The sequence below is a fragment of the Scyliorhinus torazame genome, chromosome 6, assembly GCF_047496885.1.
Source record: "Scyliorhinus torazame isolate Kashiwa2021f chromosome 6, sScyTor2.1, whole genome shotgun sequence".
Taxonomy (NCBI): domain Eukaryota; kingdom Metazoa; phylum Chordata; class Chondrichthyes; order Carcharhiniformes; family Scyliorhinidae; genus Scyliorhinus; species Scyliorhinus torazame.
In genome coordinates, this window is record NC_092712.1 from 312,550,267 (window position 1) to 312,575,623 (window position 25,357).

General features: G+C 46.8%; 1 protein-coding gene across 2 annotated transcripts in view; it reads left to right on the forward strand.

Moving 5' to 3' along the window:
• Positions 1-25,357, forward strand: part of sacm1lb (SAC1 like phosphatidylinositide phosphatase b) — an 88,871-nt gene that overhangs the window by 19,753 nt on the left and 43,761 nt on the right. For both annotated transcript variants that reach the window (XM_072510083.1, XM_072510084.1), the window contains exons 3-7: positions 9,144-9,218; positions 15,747-15,874; positions 17,433-17,582; positions 20,765-20,824; positions 22,546-22,579. In XM_072510083.1, the coding sequence (XP_072366184.1) occupies positions 9,144-9,218; positions 15,747-15,874; positions 17,433-17,582; positions 20,765-20,824; positions 22,546-22,579 (447 nt within the window). The remainder of the gene's footprint in view (positions 1-9,143; positions 9,219-15,746; positions 15,875-17,432; positions 17,583-20,764; positions 20,825-22,545; positions 22,580-25,357) is intronic.

A 25,357-nucleotide genomic window follows, 5' to 3' on the forward strand; every position in this document is an offset into this window, starting at 1 on the left:
TGCAGGTAACCCAGGAGATTTGTCTCCAGTGGACTGCATGCTCATCAGATTACCTGAGGACATTGCATAATATGGGTTGACCTCTTTTGTTCTTTCTGTCTTGATGTACGTTTTCAGTGTGTTGGCTGGGCACACCTTGGTATTCAAGCCAGCTGCACATACAAAGCACTTTTGCAAATTAAAAAAAAATTATTTTACGCGATGTGAGCATTGCTGGCAAGGTCCAAGGCCAGCAATTGTTGTCCATCCTTAATCCTCTTGAACCAAATAGCTAACTAGATCATTTCAGAGGGCAGCTAAAAGTGTGGGTCTGGAGTCACATTATGGTAAGGACGGCAGATTTCCTTCCCTAAAGGACATGAGTGAACCAGATGGTTTTGTACAACAATTGATGGTCACTGTTACTGAGACTAGTTTCATATTCCACTAGCTGCCACACTCAAATTTGAACTCCCGTCCCCAGAGCAATACCCCGGGCCTCTGGATTACAAGTCCAGTGACATTGCTGTGCATCTGTCTCCCTCGTTGCCTCTAACTTGCATATCAATTCCCTAGCCAGAAACTGATCACATTTCCAGCCTCCCGAAATTAAACTCTGGATAGCCTCAAACCTCTGTTTACCAATAAAGGCATTTAGCCTTATTGAGTGGATGGGGTACTCAGCGGTGTATATACTACTGCCATGCTGTGTTAACGTTATTGCAATCGTGCAGCTCTTCCTTGAGGCTTTCAGATTTTGGTTGATGTTCTGTAAGTGGAAAAAGGAGGATTTTTAAAAATCTCATTGAGGAGGCCAATCCACATCCAAAAGCCTGCTCTGAAAACTCTGCTCACATTTTGCCAGCGGTGCCAAATTCCACCACAGATACTGAGACAATCCACAACAATCTAAAACAATCAACAGCATTCTAAATAAAACATTCCCCGACATTCTAAAAAAAGTAATTTGTTCCATCTCCCAGTATTGTATCCTACCTGTTGTAATGAAATCCACCCATTAGCTTTTGAGACATTTTGTTTACAGACAAACGGGGGGCCAAAACCTTACCTCCGTTCATCTTCTGTGGTGGAGATAATGAGAGGTGACTTAATTAGAGGAGCAGAATAATATGTTGAGCATGATGTCGTATAGCATCTCCAAAGTATTGTTTATTCACACATTCAAACTCAGGGGGATGGTCGACATAACTACATAGAGGCTCATAAACACACGTGAAGGAGATGGGAAAGAAAATAGTTTTTTTGTAGGAATAATGTAAAACAAAATAAACCCCAAAGAAATAATGATTATTCCACATGAATGTCAGGGTCCAGAATGTCTGAATCCAGTGAAGATCCCTTCATGTAGGAGTTAAAGTTCAGGCATGTCCAGCTAGCTTAAAGCAAGAGTTGCTGAATTCCTTCAAAGTTGGTGATGAAGCAGCAAGATGGCGTTGGTATGCAGATTGGTCCGCTCTACAGGTGATGTCAGGAAGCATCCAGAGAATAATAATCTTTATTAGTGTCACAAGTAGGCTTACATTAACACTGCAATGAAATTACTGTGAAAAGCCCCTAGTTGCCACATTCCGACGCCTGTTCGGGTATTCAGAGGGAGAATTCAGAATGTCCAAATTATGTCGCAACATATCTTTTGGGACTTGGGGGAGGAAACCGGAGCACCCGGAGGAAACCCACGCAGACACGGGGAGAATGTGCAGACTCCGCACATACAGTGACCCAAGCCGGGAATAGAACCTGAGTCCCTGGCGCTGTGAAGCAACAGTGCTAACCACTGTGCTACCGTGCCGCCCATATCACCGTGTTCTTCCGGAATGGTCTGAGTAAATCTGGCTGGTCCCTCTGCACGACTACCCGCTGTGAAGCAGTGCCCATGGACCTGATCACTGTGACTGCGCCATGCTGCGGGTGTGAACTGTTCTTCAGGCGCCACGGTAGCACAGTGGTTAGCTCTGTTACTTCACAGCACCGGGGTCCCAGGTTCGATCCCCGGCGTGGGTCACTGTCTGTGCGGAGGCTGCAAGTTCTCTCCGTGTCTGCGTGGGTTTCCTCCGGGTGCTCCGGTTTCCTCCCACAGGTCCCAAAAGACGTGCTGTTAGGTGAATTGGACATTCTGAATTCTCCCTCCGTGTACCCGAACAGGCACCGGAATGTGGCGACTAGGGGCTTTTCACAGTAACTTCATTGCAGTGTTAATGTAAGCCTACTTGTGACAATGAAGATTATTTAAAAAAAATTACTGGTGTCCCTGGTTTAAGCCTGCTGTAGTGGCCTACATCCATGTCAAACTGTTCCGAGCTATTGGTATGCTTTCGGTTCCTTAGCCTCCGGCCATCCTCTCCAGTATCTTGCTAAGATAATACATTATGCATTTTGTGAGGGCCACAAAGAATCCAGCACAAGTTGTAGAATAGAAAGAAATAACATTTATTTACAATAACATATATATATATATTTATATATACACACACAACAGCAGCACATTTATTTACAATAACATATATATATATATATATATATATATATATATATATATATATATATATAATATATATATATATATATATATACACACAACAGCAGCAGCAACTCCCTTGCTGCTCACTCCTCACTAGCTGGTTCCAAACTTGCCAGCTCTGTTTTTGCAGGGAATCTGCTAATGATTTCTCTGCCCCCTTCATTGGGGAAGCCCAATGAAGCAGTACATCATTAACCTCGAGAGAAAGACCTTGCATTTATACTGCACCTTTCTCATCATCTAGGATTGTGGGATTGCCATTAGTCCCCAGCCAGTGGTAAGCAGGCAGGTTAGAACAGTACATTACATGGCATGGATAAGCAGCAGATCTACCAGTATGATTTAAAAGGGGAGATGGTGGAGTAGTGGTAGTGGCACTGGGTGAGTATTCCGGAGGCCCAGGCTAATTCTCCGGGGCCATGGCAGCAAGCGGAATTTAATCTCAATTAGTAAAGCTGGACTATAAAGCTAGTGTCAGTAAAGGTGGCCATAACTACTATCATCAAGTTGTTGTTTTAAAAAAAAAAAAAAAGCCTGTCAAGTTCACCAATGTCCTTTAGGGAACAAAATCTGTCCTCTTTGCCCAGTGTGGCCTACATGTCACTCAAAACCCACTGAAAGAAGATCTGCCCTCTGAAATAGCCTAGTTCATCAGCAATTGGGGCTGTGCAATGATTGCTGGCGCGCCAATGATGCACACGTCCCATGTAAAGAAAAACTAAATGTGCATGTGGTGAGGGCAGCACGGTGGCGCAGTGGTTAGCACTGCTGCCTCACAGCGCCAAGGACCCGGGTTCGATCACTGTCCGTGTGAAGTTTGCACATTCTCCCCGTGTCTGCTTGGGTCTCACCCCCACAACAGAAAAAGATGAGCACTGTAGGTGGATTGGTCACGCTAAATTGCCCCTCAGTTGGGGAAAAAAAAAGAATTGGGTACTCATGTGGTTTATGAACTCTGCATTCGGATTAGCCCAAGGATAGGGTGGGAAGGTAGAAGATTGGCTGTGATCTTATTGAATTGCAGAGCAGGTAAGAGATTCTGTATGAGCTCCTGTTTCTTATGTTCCGGTGAAGTGATAATTTGCTGTCTCCTATCCTCACTCACGTGCACGTTCAGCCGAGGATCTCTGGGGCATCAGCGAAGAACATGATTGACGGGACCGTTATTGTCTTTTCCTCAGTCTGGGATTGCTGCTGCTGGTTCCAGCGGCGCAACTGCTGACTGCCAGCAGCTAATTCACCACAGCAAAACCTGGGTTCCTCCTTGCCCATTTAGTTCAGTATCAAACCTTTCACTGCCTTTGATCAGTAGCATGGCTCCACCTCCGCACGGTTCATTTCATCGGCAGACCGGACCCAATTTCAAAATACTTGCTGGAATATTCAACAGAGGCAAGACATCAGAAACACCAAGCAGCACATCATTAACCTAGAGAGAGAAAGACCTTGCATTTATACTGCACCTTTCTCATCATCTAGATATTCCAATGTGCTTTCCAACAAAGTTTATTAAAGTGTGATCGCTGTGGTAATGTAGGAAAATAGCCACATTTTCTGTTCCATTTTAGTCTCATTAAAGTGGAAGTTGGCTGGTATCAGCAGAGGCAAACCTTTGGTGACCGTACGGGTAGGAGGGATATAGGAATTATTCAGCCCCTTGAGTTGTTTCCACTAGTTCACGGTTGATCTTTCACCTCATTTTCCCCTCACCACCTCCACATCCCTTGATAACCGTTACTATTTGGAGCTCTATTGCTCTCTGCTTTGACTGAGTCTCCACAGCCCTCTGGGATTAGAGAATTCCAATCATTCACCATCCTCGGGAGTGAAGAAATTCCTCCATAATTCAGTGCTCAAAATGGCCTACCCCTTATTCTGAGACCGGCAAATGAGGCGGATGATTCCTGTGCGTTTTCCACCTCCTGTGTTACCTAGAAGTTGGGCGGTTGCTAAACCCTAGACCATACACTTGTTGTGTCCTCCCCACCCTTCCACCTCCTCAACCCCTTAGGTTAGAGTGAATATCAGGTCGGCTCTTCCTTTCTTTTTCTTGTTTTATCTAGAGGGGATGGCAGGGAAGGCAGTGCAATGTCCCTCCTGCAGAATGTTTGAGGTGAGGGACGCCGTCAGTGTCCCTGCTGATTTCACCTGTGGGAAGTGCACCCATCTCCGGCTCCTCAGAAACTGTGTTGGGGAACTGGAGCTGGAGCTGGATGAACTTCGGATCATTCAGGAGGCAGAGGTGGTCATAGATAGAAGCTTCAGGGACGTAGTTACCCTGAAGAATAAAGATAGATGGGTGACGGTAAGAGGGGCTGGGAGGAAGCAGTCAGTACAGGGATCCCCTGTGGTCGTTCCCCATAGTAACATGTATACCGCTTTGGGCACTGTTTTTGGCGGGGTGGGGGGGGGGGGGGGGGGGGCTTACCAGGAGTAAGCCATGGGGTACAGGTCTCTGGCACAGAGTCTGTCCCTGTTGCTCAGAAGGGAAGGGGGGAGAGGAGTAGAGCATTAGTCATTGGAGACTCCAGTTAGGGGGATAGATAGGAGATTCGGTGGGAACGAGAGAGACTCGCGGTTGGTGTGTTGCCTCCCAGATGCCAGGATCCGCGATGTCTCGGATCGTGTTTTCAGGATCCTTAAGGGGGAGGGGGAGCAGCCCCAAGTTGTGGTCCACATAGGTAGGAAAAGGGATAGGGATGTAAGGCAGGAATTCAGGGAGCTAGGGTGGAAACTTAGATCTAGAACAGAGTTATTATCTCAGGGTTGTTACCCGTGCCACGTGTTAGCGTTACGAGGAATAGTGGGAGAGAGCAGTTGAACACGTGGCTACAGGGATGGTACAGGAGGGAGGGTTTCAGATACCTGGATAATCGGGGCTCATTCTGGGGTAGGTGGGGCCTCTACAAACGGGATGGTCTACACCTGGACCAGAGGGGTACCAATATCCTGGCGGGGGGGGGGGGGGGGGGGTTAATTTGCTAACGCTCTTCGGGAGGGTTTAAACTAGTTCAGCAGTGGGTTGGGAACCTGAATTGTAGCTCCTGTCTACAGGAGGTTGAGAGTAGTGAGGTAATGAGTAAGGTTTCAAAGTTGCAGGAGTGTACCGGCAGGCAGGAAGGTGGTTTAAAGTGTGTCTACTTCCATGCCAGGAGCATCCGGAATAAGGTGGGTGAACTTGCGGCATGGGTTGGTACCTGGGACGTCGATGTTGTGGCCATTTCGGAGACATGGATAGAGCAGGGACAGGAATGGTTGTTGCAGGTGCCGGGGTTAGATATTTCAGTAAGCTCAGGGAAGGTAGAAAAAGAGGGGGAGGAGTGGCATTGTTAGTCAAGGACAGTATTACGGTGGCAGAAAGGACTTTTGATGAGGACCCGTCTACTAAGGTAGTATGGGCTGAGGTTAGAAACAGGAAAGGAGAGGTCACCCTGTTAGGGGTTTTCTATAGGCCTCCGAAAAGTTCTAGAGATGTAGAGGAAAGGATTGCAAAGATGATTCTGGATAGGAGCGAAAGTAACAGGATAGTTGTTATGGGGGACTTCAACTTTCCAAATATTGACTGGAAACGCTTTCGTTCGAGTACTTTAGATGGGTCCGTTTTTGTCCAATGTGTGCAGGAAGGTTTCCTGACACAGTATGTAGATAGGCCAACGAGAGGTGAGGCCGTATTGGATTTGGTACTAGGTAATGAACCAGGACAGGTGTTAGATTTGGAGGTAGTTGAGCACTTTGGTGATAGTGACCACAATTCGATTACATTTACTTTTGCGATGGAAAGGGATAGGTATATACCGCAGGGCAAGAGTTATATCTGGGGGAAAGGCAATTATGATGCGATGAGGCAAGACTTAGGATGCATCGGATGGGGAGGGAAACTGCAGGGGATGGCACAATTGAAATGTGGAGCTTGTTCAAGAAACAGCTACTGCATGTCCTTGATAAGTATGTACCTGTCAGTCAGGGAGGAAGTGGTCGAGCGAGGGAACTGTGGTTTACTAAAGTAGTTGAATCACTTGTCAAGAGGAAGAAGGAGGCTTATGTAAAGATGAGACGTGAAGGTTCAGTTAGGCCGCTCAAGAGTTACAAGTTAGCTAGGAAGGACCTAAAGAGAGAGCTAAGAAGAGCCAGGAGGGGACATGAGAAGTCTTTGACAGGTAGGATCAAGGATAACCCTAAAGTTTTCTATAGATATGTCAGGAATAAAAGAATGACTAGGGTAAGAGTAGGGCTAGTCAAGGACAGTAGTGGCACGTTGTGTGTGGAGTCCGAGGAGATCGGAGAGGTGCTAAATGAATAGTTTTCGTCAGTATTCACACAGGAAAAATACAATGTTGTCGCGGAGAATACTGAGATACAAGCTACTCGACTAGAAGAGCTTGAGGTTCATAAGGAGGACGTGTTAGCAATTCTGGAAAGTGTGAAAATAGATAAGTCCCCTGGGCAGGATGGGATTTATCCTAGGATTCTCTGGGAAGCTAGGGAGGAGATTGCTGAGCTTTTGGCTTTGATCTTTATGTCATCATTGTCTACAGGAATAGTGCCAGAAGACTGGAGGATAGAAAATATTGTCCGCTTGTTCAAGAAGGGGAGTAGAGACAACCCCGGTAACTATAGACCAGTGAGCCTTACTTCTGTTGCGGGCAAAGTCTTGGAAAGGTTTATAAGAGATAGGATGTATAATCATCTGGAAAGGAATAATTTGATTACAGATAGTCAACACGGTTTTGTGAAGGGTAGGTCGTGCCTCACAAACCTTATTGAGTTCTTTGAGAAGGTGACCAAACAGGTGGACAAGGGTAAAGCAGTTGATGTGGTGTATATGGATTTCAGTAAAGCGTTTGATAAGGTTCCCCACGGTAGGCTATTGCAGAAAATACGGAGGCATGGGATTCAGGGTGATTTAGCAGTTTGGATCAGAAATTGGCTAGCTGGAAGAAGACAAAGGGTGATGGTTGATGGGAAATGTTCAGCCTGGAGTTCAGTTATTAGTGGTGTACCACAAGGATCTGTTTTGGGGCCACTGCTGTTTGTCATTTTTATAAATGGCCTGGAGGAGGGAGTAGAAGGATGGGTCAGTAAATTTGCAGATGACACTAAAGTCGGTGGAGTTGTGGACAGTGTGGAAGGATGTTACAAGATACAGAGGGACATGGGTAAGCTGCAGAGCTGGGCTGAGAGGTGGCAAATGGAGTTTAATGCAGAAACGTGTGAGGTGATCCATTTTGGAAGGAATGACAGGAAGACAGAGTGCTGGGCTAATGGTAAGATTTTTGGTAGTGTGGATGAGCAGAGAGATCTCGGTGTCCATGTACATAGATCCCTGAAAGTTGCCACCCAGGTTGAGAGGGTTGTTTAAAAGGCGTACGGTGTGTTAGCTTTTATTGGTAGAGGGATTGAGTTTCGGAGCCATGCGGTCATGTTGCAGCTGTACAAAACTCTGGTGCAGCCGCATTTGAAGTATTGCGTGCAATTCTGGTCGCCGCATTATAGGAAGGATGTGGAAGCATTGGAAAGGGTGCAGAGGAGATTTACCAGGATGTTGCCTGGTATGGAGGGAAGATCTTATGAGGGAAGGCTGAGGGGCTGTTTTCGTTAGAGAGAAGGTTAAGAGGTGACTTAATTGAGGCATACAAGATGATCAGAGGATTAGATAGGGTGGACAGTGAGAGCCTTTTTCCTCGTTGGTGATGTCTAGCACGAGGGGACATAGCTTTAAATTGAGGGGAGATAGATACAGGACAGATGTCAGAGGTAGGTTCTTTACTCGGAGAGTAGTAAGGGCGTGGAATGCCCTGCCTGCAACAGTAGTGGACTCGCCAACATTAAGGGCATTCAAATGGTCATTGGATAAACATATGGATGATAAGGGAATAGTGTAGATGGGCTTTAGAGTGGTTTCACAGGTCGGCGCAACATCGAGGGCCGAAGGGCCTGTACTGCGCTGTAATGTTCTATGTTCTAGAATAGATCAAACTATCACTTTTAACCACTGAAGGTCAGTGCCTTCAATATGGAATCAATGAAGTTATTGCTTTGCACTCATTATATATCCCGCTGCCAGATCTGTGGAACAGATTCTTTCTGATTTTAAATTTTTTAAAACCATACCTATCTTTTTTTCTGTAATTTAAAAGAAGCATTGATTGATAAAGGTCAACAATCCGCTTCATACTTATAAGTTGATGGTAAGTTTTGCTCACTTTGTACCTTTAACAGCCTGCCGAGGGGAGAGTGTTCAAGCAAACTGCACCATGTCTGCGTTTATGGGCAATTATCCTTATCCCATGTGCCTACTCTGTTCCCATACTGCTTAACTTGTCTTTCCTGCAGCCTCCTGTGCTGAACTGTTGACACGCTCACTCTTTCAGTCACCAGCTCGTGCAGGGCATTTTTCAGCCTCCTCGCCCGCTTGTTATTAAATAAAAGCTTCTTCTGCTCGTTGTTCTAAATCTCTATGTCCTTCAAATTAGATTTCCCCAACGTCCCTCTGTTGCTGAAGAATGTACATTTCTTTGTAGGCAGTCGGTTTCTGCAGTGCTTTCTCCTGGAAAAGTGTATGAATATTTTGAATGTCTAGATTTGTAAATGCATATTGATGCATTTTCCTCTTTTTGTTCGTCAGTTAAGAAAGACGTCCCTCCCTCTGCAGTTACCAGAACTGTTTACGGAATCATGGGAACAATCCGCCTGGTGGCAGGTGGGTCGACTTAATTAACGTATACATTTTTAAAACATTGGGGGAGGGCGAGGGTATGTTTGCGTTTTAATTAGTTCACACAAGACTCCACTGCTGTGCTTTCAATGGTTGTTGTGATAGAGCTCCGAGCTGAATCTCCCCTTCTTTAAATCCACATTCACCTTTTCCTGGATTCCTGTTCGCTGTGAATTGTGTCATTGGGCCACACCGGGTTCAGTATTTCATGCGCAGTTTTCCACTATTGCAGCTGTGCCTTTCCACAGCACCGGACGGCACCGTGTTGGTGGGGAGCGGACTGGCTGAAGGAGGGGCTGCCGGGACAGTCAAATCATTTGTCACTTTTAGTCCTTCTCTGGGAGGTTCAATTCTGTTGAGGCAGAAAATCCAAACGCCAGCGTAGCGCCAGCAGTGAGTTATTGTGAACACTCCCATTGAGACTGGCTGACAAGTTGAAAGTCTAAGCTAGGAGTGGAGTATAGGCACCAGCAAAGACTAGTTCGGTCACATGTCCTGCTTTTGTACATTCCACGTAACTCAGTAAAGATCATAAAATGCTGCATCCTTTTCAATTGGTGCAGTGCATTTTCAATCAATTTTTACTGCCTAATTAAATTGTTTTTTGAAAAAAGAAATACCAATCAAATGTCCAAAGGTGACACAGGTAACTTGTTCAGTCCCACTTGGAAAGATCAATGCCACATTGGTTATTTTAAATATTTCTTTTAAAAAAATATATATTTTATTAAAGTTTTCAAACACAATATTTCCACCTTACAAATCAACATAAGAGATAACACAATAACTAATAAGTAACATTATTTAAATAAAATAAAATAGTGAACTGGCAAAGTAACAAACAAAGAAAAAAGAAAAAATAGTGGCCCCCCCCCCCCCGGGCTGCTGCTGCTGACGATCTATTTTCCCCTAACGTTCCGCGAGATAGTCAAGGAACGGTTGCCACCGCCCGAAGAACCCCTGAACCGATCCTCTCATATCAAACTTCATCCGTTCCAGTTTTATGAACACTGCCATGTCGTTTATCCAGGCCTCCACGGCGGGGGGTTTCGCTTCCTTCCACATGAGTAAGATCCTTCGCCGGGCTACCAGGGATGCAAAGGCCAGAACATCGGCCTCTTTAGCCTCCTGCACTCCCGGCTCCTCCTCTACCCCAAATATAGCTAACCCCCAGCCTGGCTTGACCCGGACCTTCACCACCTTTGAAATCACTCTTGCCACTCCCTTCCAGTACTCATCCAGTGCCGGACACGACCAAAACATATGTGTGTGGTTTGCCGGGCTTCCCAAGCACCTCCCGCACCTGTCCTCCACTCCGAAGAACCTGCTCAGCCTTGCTCCCATCATGTGTGCTCTGTGTAGGACCTTGAATTGTATCAGGCTAAGCCTGGCACACGAGGAAGAGGAATTTACCCTACTTGGGGCATCAGCCCACAGACCCTCCTCAATCTCCTCCCCCAGCTGTTCTTCCCATTTTCCCTTCAGCTCCTCTATCATCGCCTCGCCCTCGTCTCTCATCTCCTGATATATTTCGGACACTTTGCCCTCCCCGACCCATACCCCCAAAATCCCTCTATCCTGGATCCCCTGTGTCGGGAGCAGCGGAAATTCCCTCACCTATTGCCTCGTAAACGCCCTCACTTGCATATATCTAATGATATTCCCCAGGGGCAACTCATACTTTTCCTCCAGCGCTCCCAGGCTCGCAAACTCCCCGTCAATAAACAAGTCTCTCAATCTCCTAATTCCTGCCTGATGCCAGCTCTGGAACCCTCCGTCCATCCTTCCTGGGACAAACCTATGGTTGTTCCTGATCGGGGACCACACCGAGGCACCCGTCACCCCCCATGTCGCCTCCATTGCCCCCAGATCCTTAAGGTTGCCGCCACCACTGGGTTTGTGGTGTACCTTTTCGGGGAGAGCGGTAGCAGCGCCGTCACCAGCGCCTTTAGGCTCGTTCCTTTACAGGACGCCATCTCCAGCCTCTTCCACGCCGCCCCCTCTCCCTCCCTCATCCACTTGCGAACCATCGCCACATTGGCGGCCCAGTAATAATCATCCAGATTCGGCAACGCCAGTCCCCCTCTATCCCTGCTGCACTGCAGGAACCCCCTCCTTACCCTCGGGGTCTTCCCTGCCCACACAAAACTCATAACACTCCTATCTATTTTCTTAAAAAAGGCCTTAGTAATCAGAATGGGAGACATTGAAACACAAAAAGAAACCTTGGGAGGACCATCATTTTTACCACCTGCACTCTGCCCGCCAGTGAGAGCGGCAGCATATCCCACCTCTTGAAATCCTCCTCCATCTGCTCCACCAGCCGCGTCAGATTGAGCTTGTGTAGAGTTCCCCAGCTCCTGCCTACCTGGATCCCCAAATATCGAAAGCTCCTTTCCACTCTCCTGAACGGCAGGCCGTCTATCCCTCTTCCCTGATCCCCGGGGTGTACTACGACAAGCTCACTCTTCCCCATATTAAGCCTATATCCCGAAAAATCTCCAAACTCCCTTAATATCTGCATAACCTCTGTCATCCTCTCCACAGGATCCGCCACATACAGCAGTAGGTCATCTGCGTAGAGTGACACTCGGTGTTCCTCTCCCCCTCTAACCACCCCCCTCCATTTCCTAGAGTCTCTCAACGCTATGGTCAGTGGTTCAATTGCCAGCGCGAACAGTAATGGGGACAGGGGGCACCCCTGCCTTGTTCCCCTATGTAACCGGAAATACTCCGATCTCTGCCGATTTGTGACTACACTTGCCACTGGGGCCCCATAAAGGAGTTTGACCCAACTGACAAACCCCTCCCCGAACCCAAACCTCCTCAACACCTCCCATAAATACTCCCACTCTACCCTATCGAATGCCTTCTCTGCATCCATCGCTGCCACTATCTCTGCCTCCCCCTTCGCTGGGGGCATCATTATCACCCCCAACAGCCGTCGCACGTTGACATTCAATTGTCTCCCCTTTACAAACCCTGTCTGGTCTTCATGCACCACCCCTGGGACACAATCCTCGATCCTCGACGCTAGCACTTTTGCCAGCAACTTGGCGTCCACATTCAGGAGCGAGATAGGCCTATATGACCCGCATTGCAGCGGATCTTTATCTCGCTTCAGGATTAACGATACCGTCGCCTCCGACAAGGAGTCCCCCCTTCTCTGGTGAAAGGTTCTCGCCAGCAGCAGGGCCAACAAGTCCACATATTTCCTGTAAAATTCCACCGGGAACCCGTCTGGCCCCGGGGCCTTCCCTGCCTGCATGTTCCCCAGCCCTTTAGTCACCTCATCCACCCCGATTGGCGCCCCCAGACCTGCCACCTCCCGCGCCTCCACCCTCGGGAACCTTAGTTGGTCCAGAAACTGTTGCATCCCCTCTTTTCCCTCCGGGGGTTGGGACCTATATAGCCTCTCATAAAAGGTCTTAAACACCTCATTTACCTTCCCTGCACTCCGCTCCGTAGTTCCCGTTTCATCCCTAACTCCCCCTATTCCCCTCGCCGCTATCCTCTTACGAAGCTGATGGGCAAGCAGCCGGCTCGCCTTTTCCCCATATTCGTATCTCATCCCCTGTGCCTTCCTCCACTGTGCCTCTGCCTTTCCTGTGGTCAGCAGGTCAAACTCTGTCTGAAGTCTTCGCCTCTCTCTATATAGTCCTTCGTCTGGGGCCTCCGCATATCTTTTATCCACACTCCAAATCTCCCCCACTAATCTCTCCCTTTCTTTGCCCTCTTTTTTTCTCCTTGTAAGCCCTAATGGAGATCAACTCTCCCCTAACCACCGCCTTCAGCGCTTCCCATACTACCCCCACCTGGACCTCACCATCATCATTGGCCTCCAGGTACCTCTCAATACATCCCCGCATCCTTCCACAGACCCCCTCATCTGCCAATAGTCCCACATCCAGTCGCCAGAGTGGGCGCTGTTCCCTCTCCTCTCCTAGTTCCAGATCCACCCCGTGCGGGGCATGGTCTGAGACGGCTATGGCCAAATACTCCGTTCCTGCCACCCTCGGAGTCAGTGCCCTGCTCAAAACAAAGAAATCTATCCGGGAGTATACCTTATGAACATGGGAGAAGAGGGAGAACTCTTTGGCCAACGGCCTGGCAAATCTCCATGGATCCACTCCCCCCATTTGCTCCATAAACCCCCTAAGCACCTTCGCCGCTGCTGGCCTTCTTCCGGTCCTGTATCTAGACCGATCTAACCCTGGGTCCAGCACAGTATTGAAATTCCCCCCATTACCAGGCTTCCTACCTCCAGGTCCGGGATACGTCCCAGCATCCGCTTCATAAATCCCGCGTCATCCCAGTTCGGGACATATACATTTACCAGCACAACCTCCTTTCCCTGCAATCTAACACTCCCCATCACATATCTACCACCGTTGTCCACCACTATATTCCTAGCCTCGAACGACACCCGTTTCCCCACCAATATCGCCACCCCTCTATTTTTCGCGTTCAACCCTGAGTGGAACACCTGTCCCACCCATCCTTTCCGTAACCTAACCTGATCCACCACCGTCAGATGCGTCTCCTGAAGCATGACCACATCTGCCTTCAGTCCTTTTAAGTGCGCGAACACTCGGGCCCTCTTAATCGGCCCATTTAGTCTTCTCACATTCCACGTGATCAGCCGGATTCTCCCCCCCCCCCCCCCCCCCCGTCTCCCCCACAGCATCAGTCCCTCAGTTCTGGTCCAATTTCTCCTCTTGGATGAAGGTCCATGCCTCGTCCGACGTTTCAAAGTAATAGTGTTTATCTTGGTGCGCGACCCACAATCGCGCCGGCTGCAGCATCCCAAACTTTATTTTCTTCTTGTGAAGCACCGCCTTGGCCCGATTAAAACTCGCTCTCCTTCTCGCCACCTCCGCGCTCCAGTCCTGATACACTCGTATCACCGCATCCTCCCACCTGCTACTCCGTACCTTCTTGGCCCAGCTCAAAACCGCCTCTCTGTCGGTGAAGCGGTGAAATCTCACCACTATCGCCCTTGGTAGTTCTCCAGCCTTTGGTCTTCTCACAAGGACCTGGTGAGCCCCTTCCACCTCCAGGGGGCCCGAGGGGGCCTCAGCTCCCATTAGCGAATGGAGCATCGTGCTCACATAAGCCCCAACGTCAGCTCCCTCCACTCCCTCGGGGAGACCCAGAATCCGGAGGTTCTTTCTCCTCGAGCTGCTCTCCAGGACTTTGAGTCTTTCGATACACCTCTTGTGTAGCGCCTCGTGTGTCTCCATTTTTACCGCTAGGCCCAGAATCTCATCCTCGTTCTCAGCTGCCTTTGCCTTCACCCCTCGGAGCTCTATCGCCTGGGCCTTTTGCGTTTCTTTTAGCCCTTCGATTGCCAATAACATCGGCGCCAGCACCTCCTCCTTTAATTCCTCCACACACCGTCGGAGGAATTCCTGCCCCATGTCGTCTGGGCTCCATCCGTCGCCATCTTGCTTCTTCCTTCTCTTCTCTGCTGCTGCTCCAAAGGATCCTTCGCAATCTGGCCACTACCACCAATCCTTTCCATACACACCAGGGGGGACTCCTTACTTCGTCACCCCACACTGGGTTTGGTCCGAAAAAAATTCTGTTGGGGCTCCCGAAAAGAGCCCAAACGTCCGTTAGAACGGGAGCTGCCGAAACGTGCGGCTTGGCAGTGCATCGCCGCAACCGGAAATCAATATTTCTTTATTTTAATGGCACTTGATGTATTTAAGCGGAAGCTGGATGCACACATGAAGGAGCAAGAAGTAGAAGGCTATGTTAAACGGGGTTAGATGTAGAGAGACGGGAGGTGGCATGCATGGGTCAGAAACACCACGAGGACCAGTTCGACCGAATGGTCTCTCGTGAAGGTTTCAGCAAGCTAGCTTGATTTTCTGCCTTCAAATGTTCAACGTTTTGCCAGTAGATTGAATTCCGTCAAAAGCTCGATGACCTGACGTGTTCCATCCCTGTCACGGAATTGGTGCTGGCCGCTTACCAGGGACCTCCAGCTGCAGCAAGGAACGTCCTAATCTACCTTGCTGACTTTATTTTCTGTTGTTTATTCCTGCTGATGCGCCTAAAAATGAGGTTTCTGTCACTGGGGGAGAGGTAGGATGTTCCACTTGCATCTTGGATGTCACGACTTTCTTCAAGTCCTGAATGAAAGAGAAGGATAAAGGAGAAAGTAAGGAAAATAACGAGGGTGGGAATTAGCCCGTGAAGAAACCAACACTTCGACGTTAGAATTACCGGTGAATTTTGTCCTGTAGCTGCCTAATAGCAGGAGGCACCAACGCGCAGTTTGCTTAAGCTGAAGTGGGAAATATTTTGAAGCGGTAAAACACTGCCATAAACCACACACAACAACTTTAGCCTGGGGCTTAAAACAAATCCACATGGGTGCAGAATTGGAAGGTGGCTCCTAGGCTTTTAAGATCTTCAAGGCTGGAATCCCAAGATTGGTTCAGTCTGCTGTGCTCTACGAAGTACAGTTTGATTAAATAATGTTCTCTTTTGTTGTCACTGCAGGCATGTACCTTATAGTTATCACTAAAAAGCAAAAAATGGGAGAATTGTTCAATCATGCTGTTTGGAAAGCAACAGAATTCAACATAATTTCCTATAAGAAGACTATGCTGCACTTAACTGAGACACAGGTAAAACATGCACCGAATTCTGTATTTGAAGTACATATAGGAGCAACTAACTTTTTAAAAAATGCACTGAATGCCCCATTGTCACAGTCTGTAATACATTCAGAGGGATCTCGGTCTACTCGTGCATGAGTCACAAAAAGCTAGCATGCAGGTCTGAGAGATAATGTCATATCATTAATCTTTCAGTGTGACATTATTACATATTCATGCGATGGCAGGAGCTTGGGTTAATTGTTTTTTTTACTTACCTAGCTCAACGATCAGTTGTTGCACTCCTATCTCAACCTAGGAAATTGAATCTCTAATCTTCTGACTAATAGCCAGATGTTCAACTGAGGGATCACCTCTTTTGATATTTCTTGGGCGGGCAAAAGGCCCTAATTAATTCTATGTATGCATTTTTTTAAAGATTTTTTTTCTCTTTCCAATTAAGTGGCAATTTATCATGGCCAATCCACCTGCCCTGCACATCTTTTGGGTTGTGGGGATGAGACCCACGCAGGCACGGGGAGAATGTGCAAACTCCACACGGACAGTGGGTCGGGATCGAACCCGGGCCCTAGGCGTCGTGAGGCAGCAGTGCTATCCACTGCGCCGCAGTGCTGCCTTCTCAATCCGCATTTTTACCTTCTGAACGATGTTACAGCAGTTTGCCACATGGCGGCATGCTGAGCTAAGGGGTGAAGACTGCACTTTATAATTCCTCATGAACTGCACATTGACTTCAGATTGTGAGTAACGTGCAGCCATATTCCAGACGTCAACTTGGCTCACCTTGTTTGAAATGTGTAATGTCTTTGTGCTTGCTGAGCAGCATGCTGCCCTGTTCATTGAAATCGGAGTTTCATTTTGGCCCAAACTAATGAAATTACCAATCTAGCCTCACTGCAGATTGTAAGAATACTGCACAAACATGCCTACAGTGCAACTTGCCTACAGTGCAAATATCTATCAGTCCAAATGTTAATTGAAATATTATCGGTTTGCATAGACGTGTCTGTTACAGGTGGAAAAATTATCTTAATGCTGAGAGCTTCGCAGCTACAGCCTGAAATGGATTAGTGTGTCCCAAACAGCCAAGCTTCCTGGTTGTGGAGTTGAATTCTGAGTGACCTCTGATCCTGTTTTACTTATCGCAATTAGACTTTCAGGCAGTAAGAATGAATCAGCTCCACTTTTTAGTAGCAGGTTAATATGTTGTGCTCATGGTGTTGTACTCCAAGTAAGATACAAGGTGATCTTCATTGCTCTCACACATAAGCAGGTCTTAAACTCCTGACCCTTTGACTCGGAAACATGAACGCACTGAGCCCGGTGTACAAAATAGTTTTAATTCAGTTGCATTGGTTCCTCCATTGCTTGATCTCTGCTGAAGCACTAAAAGTCAGTGAAGGAGCTTATTAATCGATGCAACTCAGTTTGTCCTGATTCCATTTGTATGACTCCGATCTTACTAAAGGCTTACTGTAATGCGACCCTGAGTTTCACCCCTCGCTCGCTGTACAACGCTGGAAAAGGTTCGCTGCCAAATGCTGCTTTGTTTGCTCTTGTCCGACAGATGCTCGATAACAAGACCTTCCTGGCAATGCTCAACAATGTTCTTAACACCGACGGCTTTTACTTCTCCGCGACCTATGACATTACTCACACTTTGCAACGGTTAGCGAACACCAGTCCAGAGTTCCAGGAGATGACTTTGCTGGAAAGGGTAAGGTGGACACTGCTCTTGTGTTCTTCGTCCTCTTGTCAAGATGTACCTCTGCTGCACAGCATGGTGGGGAATACACATTGCGCACCAGTGCTGCAGGATCAGCTCCAATATGGGTTAGACGGGCATTTACAAAAAAATTCATTCATAGGATGTGCTGATGCAATTGAAGGTGTTGCACAGGGCGCACCTGACGAGGCCGAGGATGGGTCAGCGGTTAGAGGGGGATGGAGGATATTTGTGAGCGGTGTGGGGAGAGGGGGGTGAGGGGCCGGCCAACCGCCTACTTTTGTGTTTTGGTTATGACTTTAGCTGAGGATGTTCTGGGAGGGGGGCTGCTTCTTCACCATGCCGGCGATCTTGCGAATGGACTTAGAACCCAGTCCCCTGGGAGCCATATTGGGGGGGGGGGGGGGGTCGGACCTACCGGAGCTGCAGTCGGGCGGGAGCAGATGTTTCAGCCTTCGCCTTGCTGGTGGCTAGGTGGCGGGTCCTGTTGGGGTAGAGGTCAGCTTCCCCACTCGGTGCCTCGGTATGGTTGGGAGACTTGATGGAGTTTGTGTGTTTGAAGAAAGTAAGTTCGCCTTGAGAGGGTATGTGGAAGGGTTCCATAAGAGATGGCGCCCGTTTAGCTCTCACTTTAAGGAACTGGCCTCCGTCAGCTGCTGGGGGGAGGGAGGTGTCGGGGGAGGAGGGGTACTTTCTGGTGTATGGGTGTTGGTTGATGGGGTGGGATTGTTTTTTGTATTTTTTTGCCTTCGGTTTAGATATAAAATGTTGAAAATTTAATTGATTGCAGATTCTCCCCGTTTCTGTGTGGGTCTCACCCCCACAATCCAAAGATGTGTAGTTTGGTGGACTGGCCATGCTAAAAAAACCTTGGGGGAAAAAAAATGTAAAAAGGAAAATTAATTTAAAATATTTCCCCCCCCCCAAAATTACATATCTGCTTTGCTTGTCTGTGTACCAGACTTGCACACATCAAGAACAATTTAACAGAAAAATGTCCCAGGGTGCATGCATATTGGCATGTAAACCTCTCGAGCTGCCATTTAAGCAGCTGGATTTGTTCTTAAAAGCTGGTCAGCACCATCCTATAGTAAAAGCAAACGACTCCCGATGCCGGAATTCTGAAACAAAAACAGCAAATACTGGACAATCTCAGCAGGTCTGACAGCATCTGTGGAGAGAGAAGAGAGCTCACTTTTCGAGTCTGGAGGGCACTTTAGCTCATCTTCAAAGACGAAGAATCATCCAGACTCAATATTAGCTCCGTTCCCTCTGCACAAATGCTGCCTGACCTGCTGAGCTTGTCCAGCATTTTCTGTTTTTGATCATCCTATTGTGGTTGGTTTTAAGCAAGCTGCTTTTAACATGGGCTATTCTGCAATATTCATATTGTTATGGGCCAGGGTTTAGAGAACCCCAAAGTGTATCATGGAGTTCACCTGACCCACAACTTTTAATAGATTGTGGTATGGGGAGCACACGGCCCACTCTACAGGTGTGGTACAGCAGAAATGGAAAAGTATTTTTTAAAGCAAAACAATGTTTATTCTATGAACTCAAATTAACCTTTTTAAAACATACAGTGAACATCTTAGCAACCATCAATTCAAATACAACCCCCAAAGAATACAACACTAAGTAATCCTTAATAACTTCCCAAACAACATCCAGAAGACAGAAGAAACACCTTTCAACAGAAGCACATTAGGTTTACATTCACTACTGAGAACATTTATAATTCTGAATTCACCAAATGATCAAGAGATAGTCTTTTGATGGCAGAGAGAGCAGCGGTACACCTGCTTGGCCTGGCTTCAGCTCCACCACTGAAAATGAAACCAAAACACCCTGCAGCCTGCTCAAAAACGAAAGTAAAAAGCTGACAGCTCATCTCCACCCACTCTCTGATATCACTGCAGTAATAAACACCCATTTCTTAAAGGTACTCTCACTACAGATATTTAGATACACACCCATTTATAAACACCCATTTCTTAAAGGTACGCTCACTACAGATATTTAGATACACGCCCATTTATAAACACCCATTTAACATAGAACATAGAAAATACAGCACAGAACAGGCCCTTCAGCCCACGATGTTGTGCCGAACCTTTGTCCTAGATTAATCATAGATTTTCATTGAATTTACAGTGCAGAAGGAGGCCATTCGGCCCTTTGAGTCTGCACCGGCTCTTGGAAAGAGCACCCTACCCAAACTCAACACCTCCACCCAACACCAAGGGCAATTTTGGACATTAAGGGCAATTTATCATTGGCCAATTCACCTAACCTGCACATCTTTGGACTGTGGGAGGAAACCGGAGCACCCGGGAGGAAACCCACGCAGACACGGGGAGGATGTGCATACTCCGCACAGACAGTGACCCAAGCCGGAATCGAACCTGGGACCCTGGAGCTGTGAAGCAATTGTGCTATCCACAATGCTACCGTGCTGCCCTTAAGAACAAATAAATCTACACTATATCATTTTACCATAATCCATGTACCTATCCAATAGCTGCTTGAAGGTCCCTAATGTTTCCGACTCAACTACTTCCACAGGCAGTGCATTCCATGCCCCCACTACTCTCTGGGTAAAGAACCTACCTCTGATATCCCTCCTATATCTTCCACCTTTCACCTTAAATTTATGTCCCCTTGTAATGGTGTGTTCCACCCGGGGAAAAAGGTCTCTGACTGTCTACTCTATCTATTCCCCTGATCATCTTATAAACCTCTACCAAGTCGCCCCTCATCCTTCTCCGTTCTAATGAGAAAAGGCCTAGCACCCTCAACCTTTCCTCGTAAGACCTACTCTCCATTCCAGGCATCATCCTGGTAAATCTTCTTGGCACCTTTTCCAAAGCTTCCACATCCTTCCTAAAATGAGGCGACCAGAACTGTACACAGTACTCCAAATGTGGCCTTACCAAAGTTTTGTACAGCTGCATCATCACCTCACGGCTCTTAAATTCAATCCCTCTGTTAATTCTTAAAGGTACTCTCACATGACAATATCGTGAAGCAAGCAGCAGCGGTAAGCTCACCCTGTTGAATGGTGGTATTGCGGGTTTGAACATTTTGCCATGGTCCTGATTGTACCTAATTAAACAGTGAGTGCTGTGGATGTTTGCCATGTATCTGTGTTTATAATGACATTATCCTTCCAGGCAGATCAGCGCTTTGTATGGAACGGCCATCTCCTGCGGGAATTTGCTGCACAGCCTGAGGTGCGTCCTTTTGTAATCTAGTTGTTTAGAATCATAAAGTGATAACAGCACAGAAGGAGGCCGTGAAATCTCAGTGCCGGAAGCACAGAGGACTGCTACACAATTCAGTTATTTCCAGAAGCATTCACAACAGAAAGATAATTCCCTACATGCGTTAATAATTTAGCTAATATTGTTAAAAATTGAATTCCGTTTCCAAGTCTGTATTGCATTGTGCAACAATCAATACGTTGTATGACATCCTTTTCATGAGTTGGGCCAGGGCTGTTGAGGCACACAGTGTGTTGTCGGGTTCATAGACTCCCTACAATGCAGAAGGAGGCCATTCAGCCCATCAAGTCTGCACCGATCCTCCAAAAAAAGCACCCTACCTAGGCCCATTCCCCCGCTCTATTCCAGCAACCTCAGTTAACCTGCGCATCCCTGGACACTTAAGGGGCAATTTAGCATAGCCTGTACACCTAACCTGCACAGCTTTGGACTGTGGGAGGAAACCAGAGCACCTGGAGGAAACCCACGCAGGCACGGGGAGAACGTGCAGACTCCACACAGTCACCTGAGGTCAGAATTAAACTCCGGTCCCTGCCGCTGTGAGGCAGCGGTGCTAACCACTGTGCCACCGTGCTGCGTAGAAGTGGATATGGGAGTGAACTGACCTACCCATGCCCGTGCCAATATTAGAAATGGAAACTAAGTGGACCAAGATAAACTGTTGCACACATGTTCCCCGAATGACATTTTCAACGTCTGGGCTTGAGACAGAGCTGTTAGCATTCATGTTACTTTCATGATTCAAAACTGTTCATTATCCTCGGGGGGTCCATCACCGAGTCTGTATTTGTTTCAAAATGTGTAGGAGGAACATAGTGTGTCGGCAAAATGTATGATTGAATTGTGCGGTCAAAGGTGTAGGGATCTCCTTGTGTTCCAATGAGTAACTAAATACTTTTCTGACGTGTTTTAAGAATGTGAATGTTGCTGTTGTTTCAGCGGATTGGTTAGAAAAATACTTGAAGGTCACAGCAGCTGGGCGACACGGTGGCGCAGTGGTTAGCACTGCTGCCTACGGCGCTGAGGACCCGGGTTCGAATCCCGGCCCCGGGTCACTGTCCGTATGGAGTTTGAACATTCTCCCCGTGTCTGCGTGTGCCTCACCCCCACAACCCAAAGATGTGCAGGGTCAGTGAATTGCCCACGCTAAATTGCCCCTTAATTGGTAAAAGATAACTGGGTACTCCAAATTTAAAACAAAAAAGATCATAGCAGCTGTGTTTTTCACCTTAAATGATTGTCAGCACTTAAGTATCTCCCTATGGATCAAAAGTGTTGGGGCAATACATTAAAAAAGGAAGATGCCTGGCTGGGACTCCGTCCATTTAGGACATTATCCCTTGGCAACGTCTCAATAATCTCATTATTTGCACTGGAATGTTGTGCAGGACTCCTCAATTGTTTTGAATGCCCACATGTTCCTAGATTCTGGCCTCTTAGTTTCCATGCAGGAAGCCTAACCATCTCCCCTCCTTTATTTTCCACAGTGAGAATGTGACTTAGCATCCCTCCTTATTGAACATTGGCCACAATGTTTTTTTTTCAAAATTGCCATCCAGTTTTCAAAGCATTGTACTCCCAATTGTCAACTAACAAATATCGATTTATGATCTATCCAGCTCTAAAACATGCCCAGTTGAGTTCATTTATTGTTCTTTTCTCCCGGACAGCTTCACAGATTTGCTGTTCCAGTGATTCATGGCTGTATCCTTTTCCAAACTGGTTTTGGCAATGGTGGTTTTACAGGGATTATAAATCAGAATGCCTGGTCAAAGCTTAAACTGGTGATTGGTAGGAGAGACAACCTTGCTCGTTGAACAGAAACTTCAATATAGCATTTTTCACAACCGCTGGCTGGTTCAAAATGCTTTACAACCAATGAAGGTGGCGTAATCGCTGTTGTAATGTAGGAAGCGCAGCAGCCAGTTTGCACACACCAAGCTCCCGCACGCAGCAAGACAATGAACGGATCACCCGTCTCTCCTGATGTTGATTGGGGATAAATATTGGTCAGGACACCGGGGATATGAAATCTTTGAAATTGTGAAATTGTGCCATGGTGTCATTTGCATTAACCCGAGCAATGGGGCTGGTTTAGCACAGCTGGCTTGTAATACAGAACAAGGTCAGCAGCCCGGTTCAATTCCCGTACCGGCCTCCCCGAACAGGCGCCGGAATGTGGCGACTAGGGGCTTTTCACAGTAACTTCCTTGAAGCCTACTTGTGACAATAAGTTCATATTATTATTGTTATTATTATTATAGTTAAGGGGGGCGAATTTCCAGTGCGATGGCCAAAAGCAAAATGAGATGCATCTTCCTATTACGTTACATCTGTGCCGTAACAATAATTGTATTGAAATGGCTACATAACAGTAGGACACTAATGCAACTGTATCCCAGTATTACAGTAAGAAGTCTTACAACAACACCAGGTTAAAGCCCAACAGGTTTATTTGGAATCACGAGCTTTCGAGCGTAGCTCGTTCATCAGGTGAGTCAACTGATGAAGGAGCTACGCTCCGAAAGCTTGTAATTCCAAATAAACCTGTTGGACTTTAACCTGGTGTTGTACGACTTCTTACTGTGCTCACCCCAATCCAATGCCGGCATCTCCAAATTATGACCAGTATTAAAACAACTAGCAGCAGTATGTCGACCCCAGTTGACTTTCCTCAATCACTGATACTGTTCATCATAGCTTCATTTCTTGTATTATTATTGTATGAAAGTTCTAAAATTTAACATGAATGTTTCTTGCATTCCTGACTTTCCTCCTTTTTGTCATTTCCCTTCGGACGGCTGTTTTCTGCCTGCTGTCACATTTATCGCGTTGTTTGTACTGTTGCTGACTTGTCCGCCTCTTAATTGGGCAAATAAATTACAGCCTTTCCAGAATTTGAAGTGGCAGTCACTGCAAAGTCCTTGACTTATTGGATGGGGATTTTATTGAACTGCAGATTTGTTCTGAATGCCTCTGAAATGATGACAAATTGGAGGAGACATCCTATTACTGCCACTTCACACACAGCTGTCTCCCTGTATTTGGCTGACAGATTGAAAATGACATGAACAGGCACCTACTCTCTTTTATCTTGTCTTCCTCTCTTTCACAACCTGTTTTCTTCATTTCTTTTAACTTTGCTGCTGTGCTTTTTTAAAACAAAATCGTAGCCTTAATTTTTCAATCTAATGCCCATTACAGATTTTTATTCTCGTGTGGGACTCGAAACAAGGCAGAAGAGATGAATTGGATCAATTTGTACCACTTTCTTCAGCCGTAGACTATTTAGCAAAGTGCAGCTATTGATGTATGCTTTCATTTTTGTCAGCAAAGTAATCTAACAGATCTATAATGGTCGTGAAAACGGAAAAGGGATTTTTAATCAAATGATAACTCCACCATTCTTAGCAACAAATCATCTTAACCGGGAAACTTATATAAAGCTTCTTATAACCCAGATTAGCTTCCTTGCAGTTGTATGGTGCTTCCGAGATTTATTGGGTTACCCAGCATGTAATTTCTGGAGGGATTTACTTTTTAATTTTCTTTTTGAAGTGGGATATTGATTCCTGCAGCATTTCAGTGACAGTACTATTACAGAAGGAGAGATCTGGCAGTTTGATGACTTTTGTCACCAGTTTCATTTGGAGAGCGTGTCATGAAGTCTCCTTTTATTTGGAGTACCTATAACTCACTTGGAGCTTTTTCATTGCGACAGTGTCCTATTGAAAAAAAGTTTGGCAAATCCTATCACGGTGACAATGTGTAGTAATAAGAAATTGTAGAAACTGGTGCACTGAACTGTACCTTTCTCTCATCCCAGCTTTGATCTGAATGTTGAGGCTATACCGCCTGCTCGATATCGGTGATTAATACTAGCTGCATGTTACAAAGAGATAGAGTGCTTCTAATGGCGATAGGAGTGCATTGAGATATAGTATTCTGTCACCACTTACTAGGTAGAGGAAGATAGGGCGGCATGTGGCGCATTGGTTAGCATTGCTGCCTACGGCGCTGAGGACCCGGGTTCGAATCCCGGCCCTGGGTCACTGTCCATGTGGAGTTTGCACATTCTCCCCGTGTCTGTGTGGGTCTCACCCCCCACAACCCAAAGATGTGCAGGGTAGGTGGATTGGCCACGCTAAATTGCCCTTTAATTGGAAAAGAAAAATAATTGGTTACTCTAAAGATTTTTTAAAAAAGGTTGGGGAATGTGTATGTGCGCGCGCGCGCGCGTGTGTGTGTGTGTGTGCGTGTGTGCGTGCGTGCGTGTGACAATGGAAAGTAGGGATTTTACATTTAGCTTGGAGGCTAGTGGTAGAGGTCATTTGTGCTCTAAGAGCAGTGATCCAGTGCTGAAGTTAATGAGGCACGTGGGGTTGATGGGGCATGTGGGGATCAGTGTTGATGTTAACAAGGTATGTGGTGGGGGGGGGGGAGGGGGGGGCAGTTGAGTTAGGGGTGTGTGGAGATAATGTT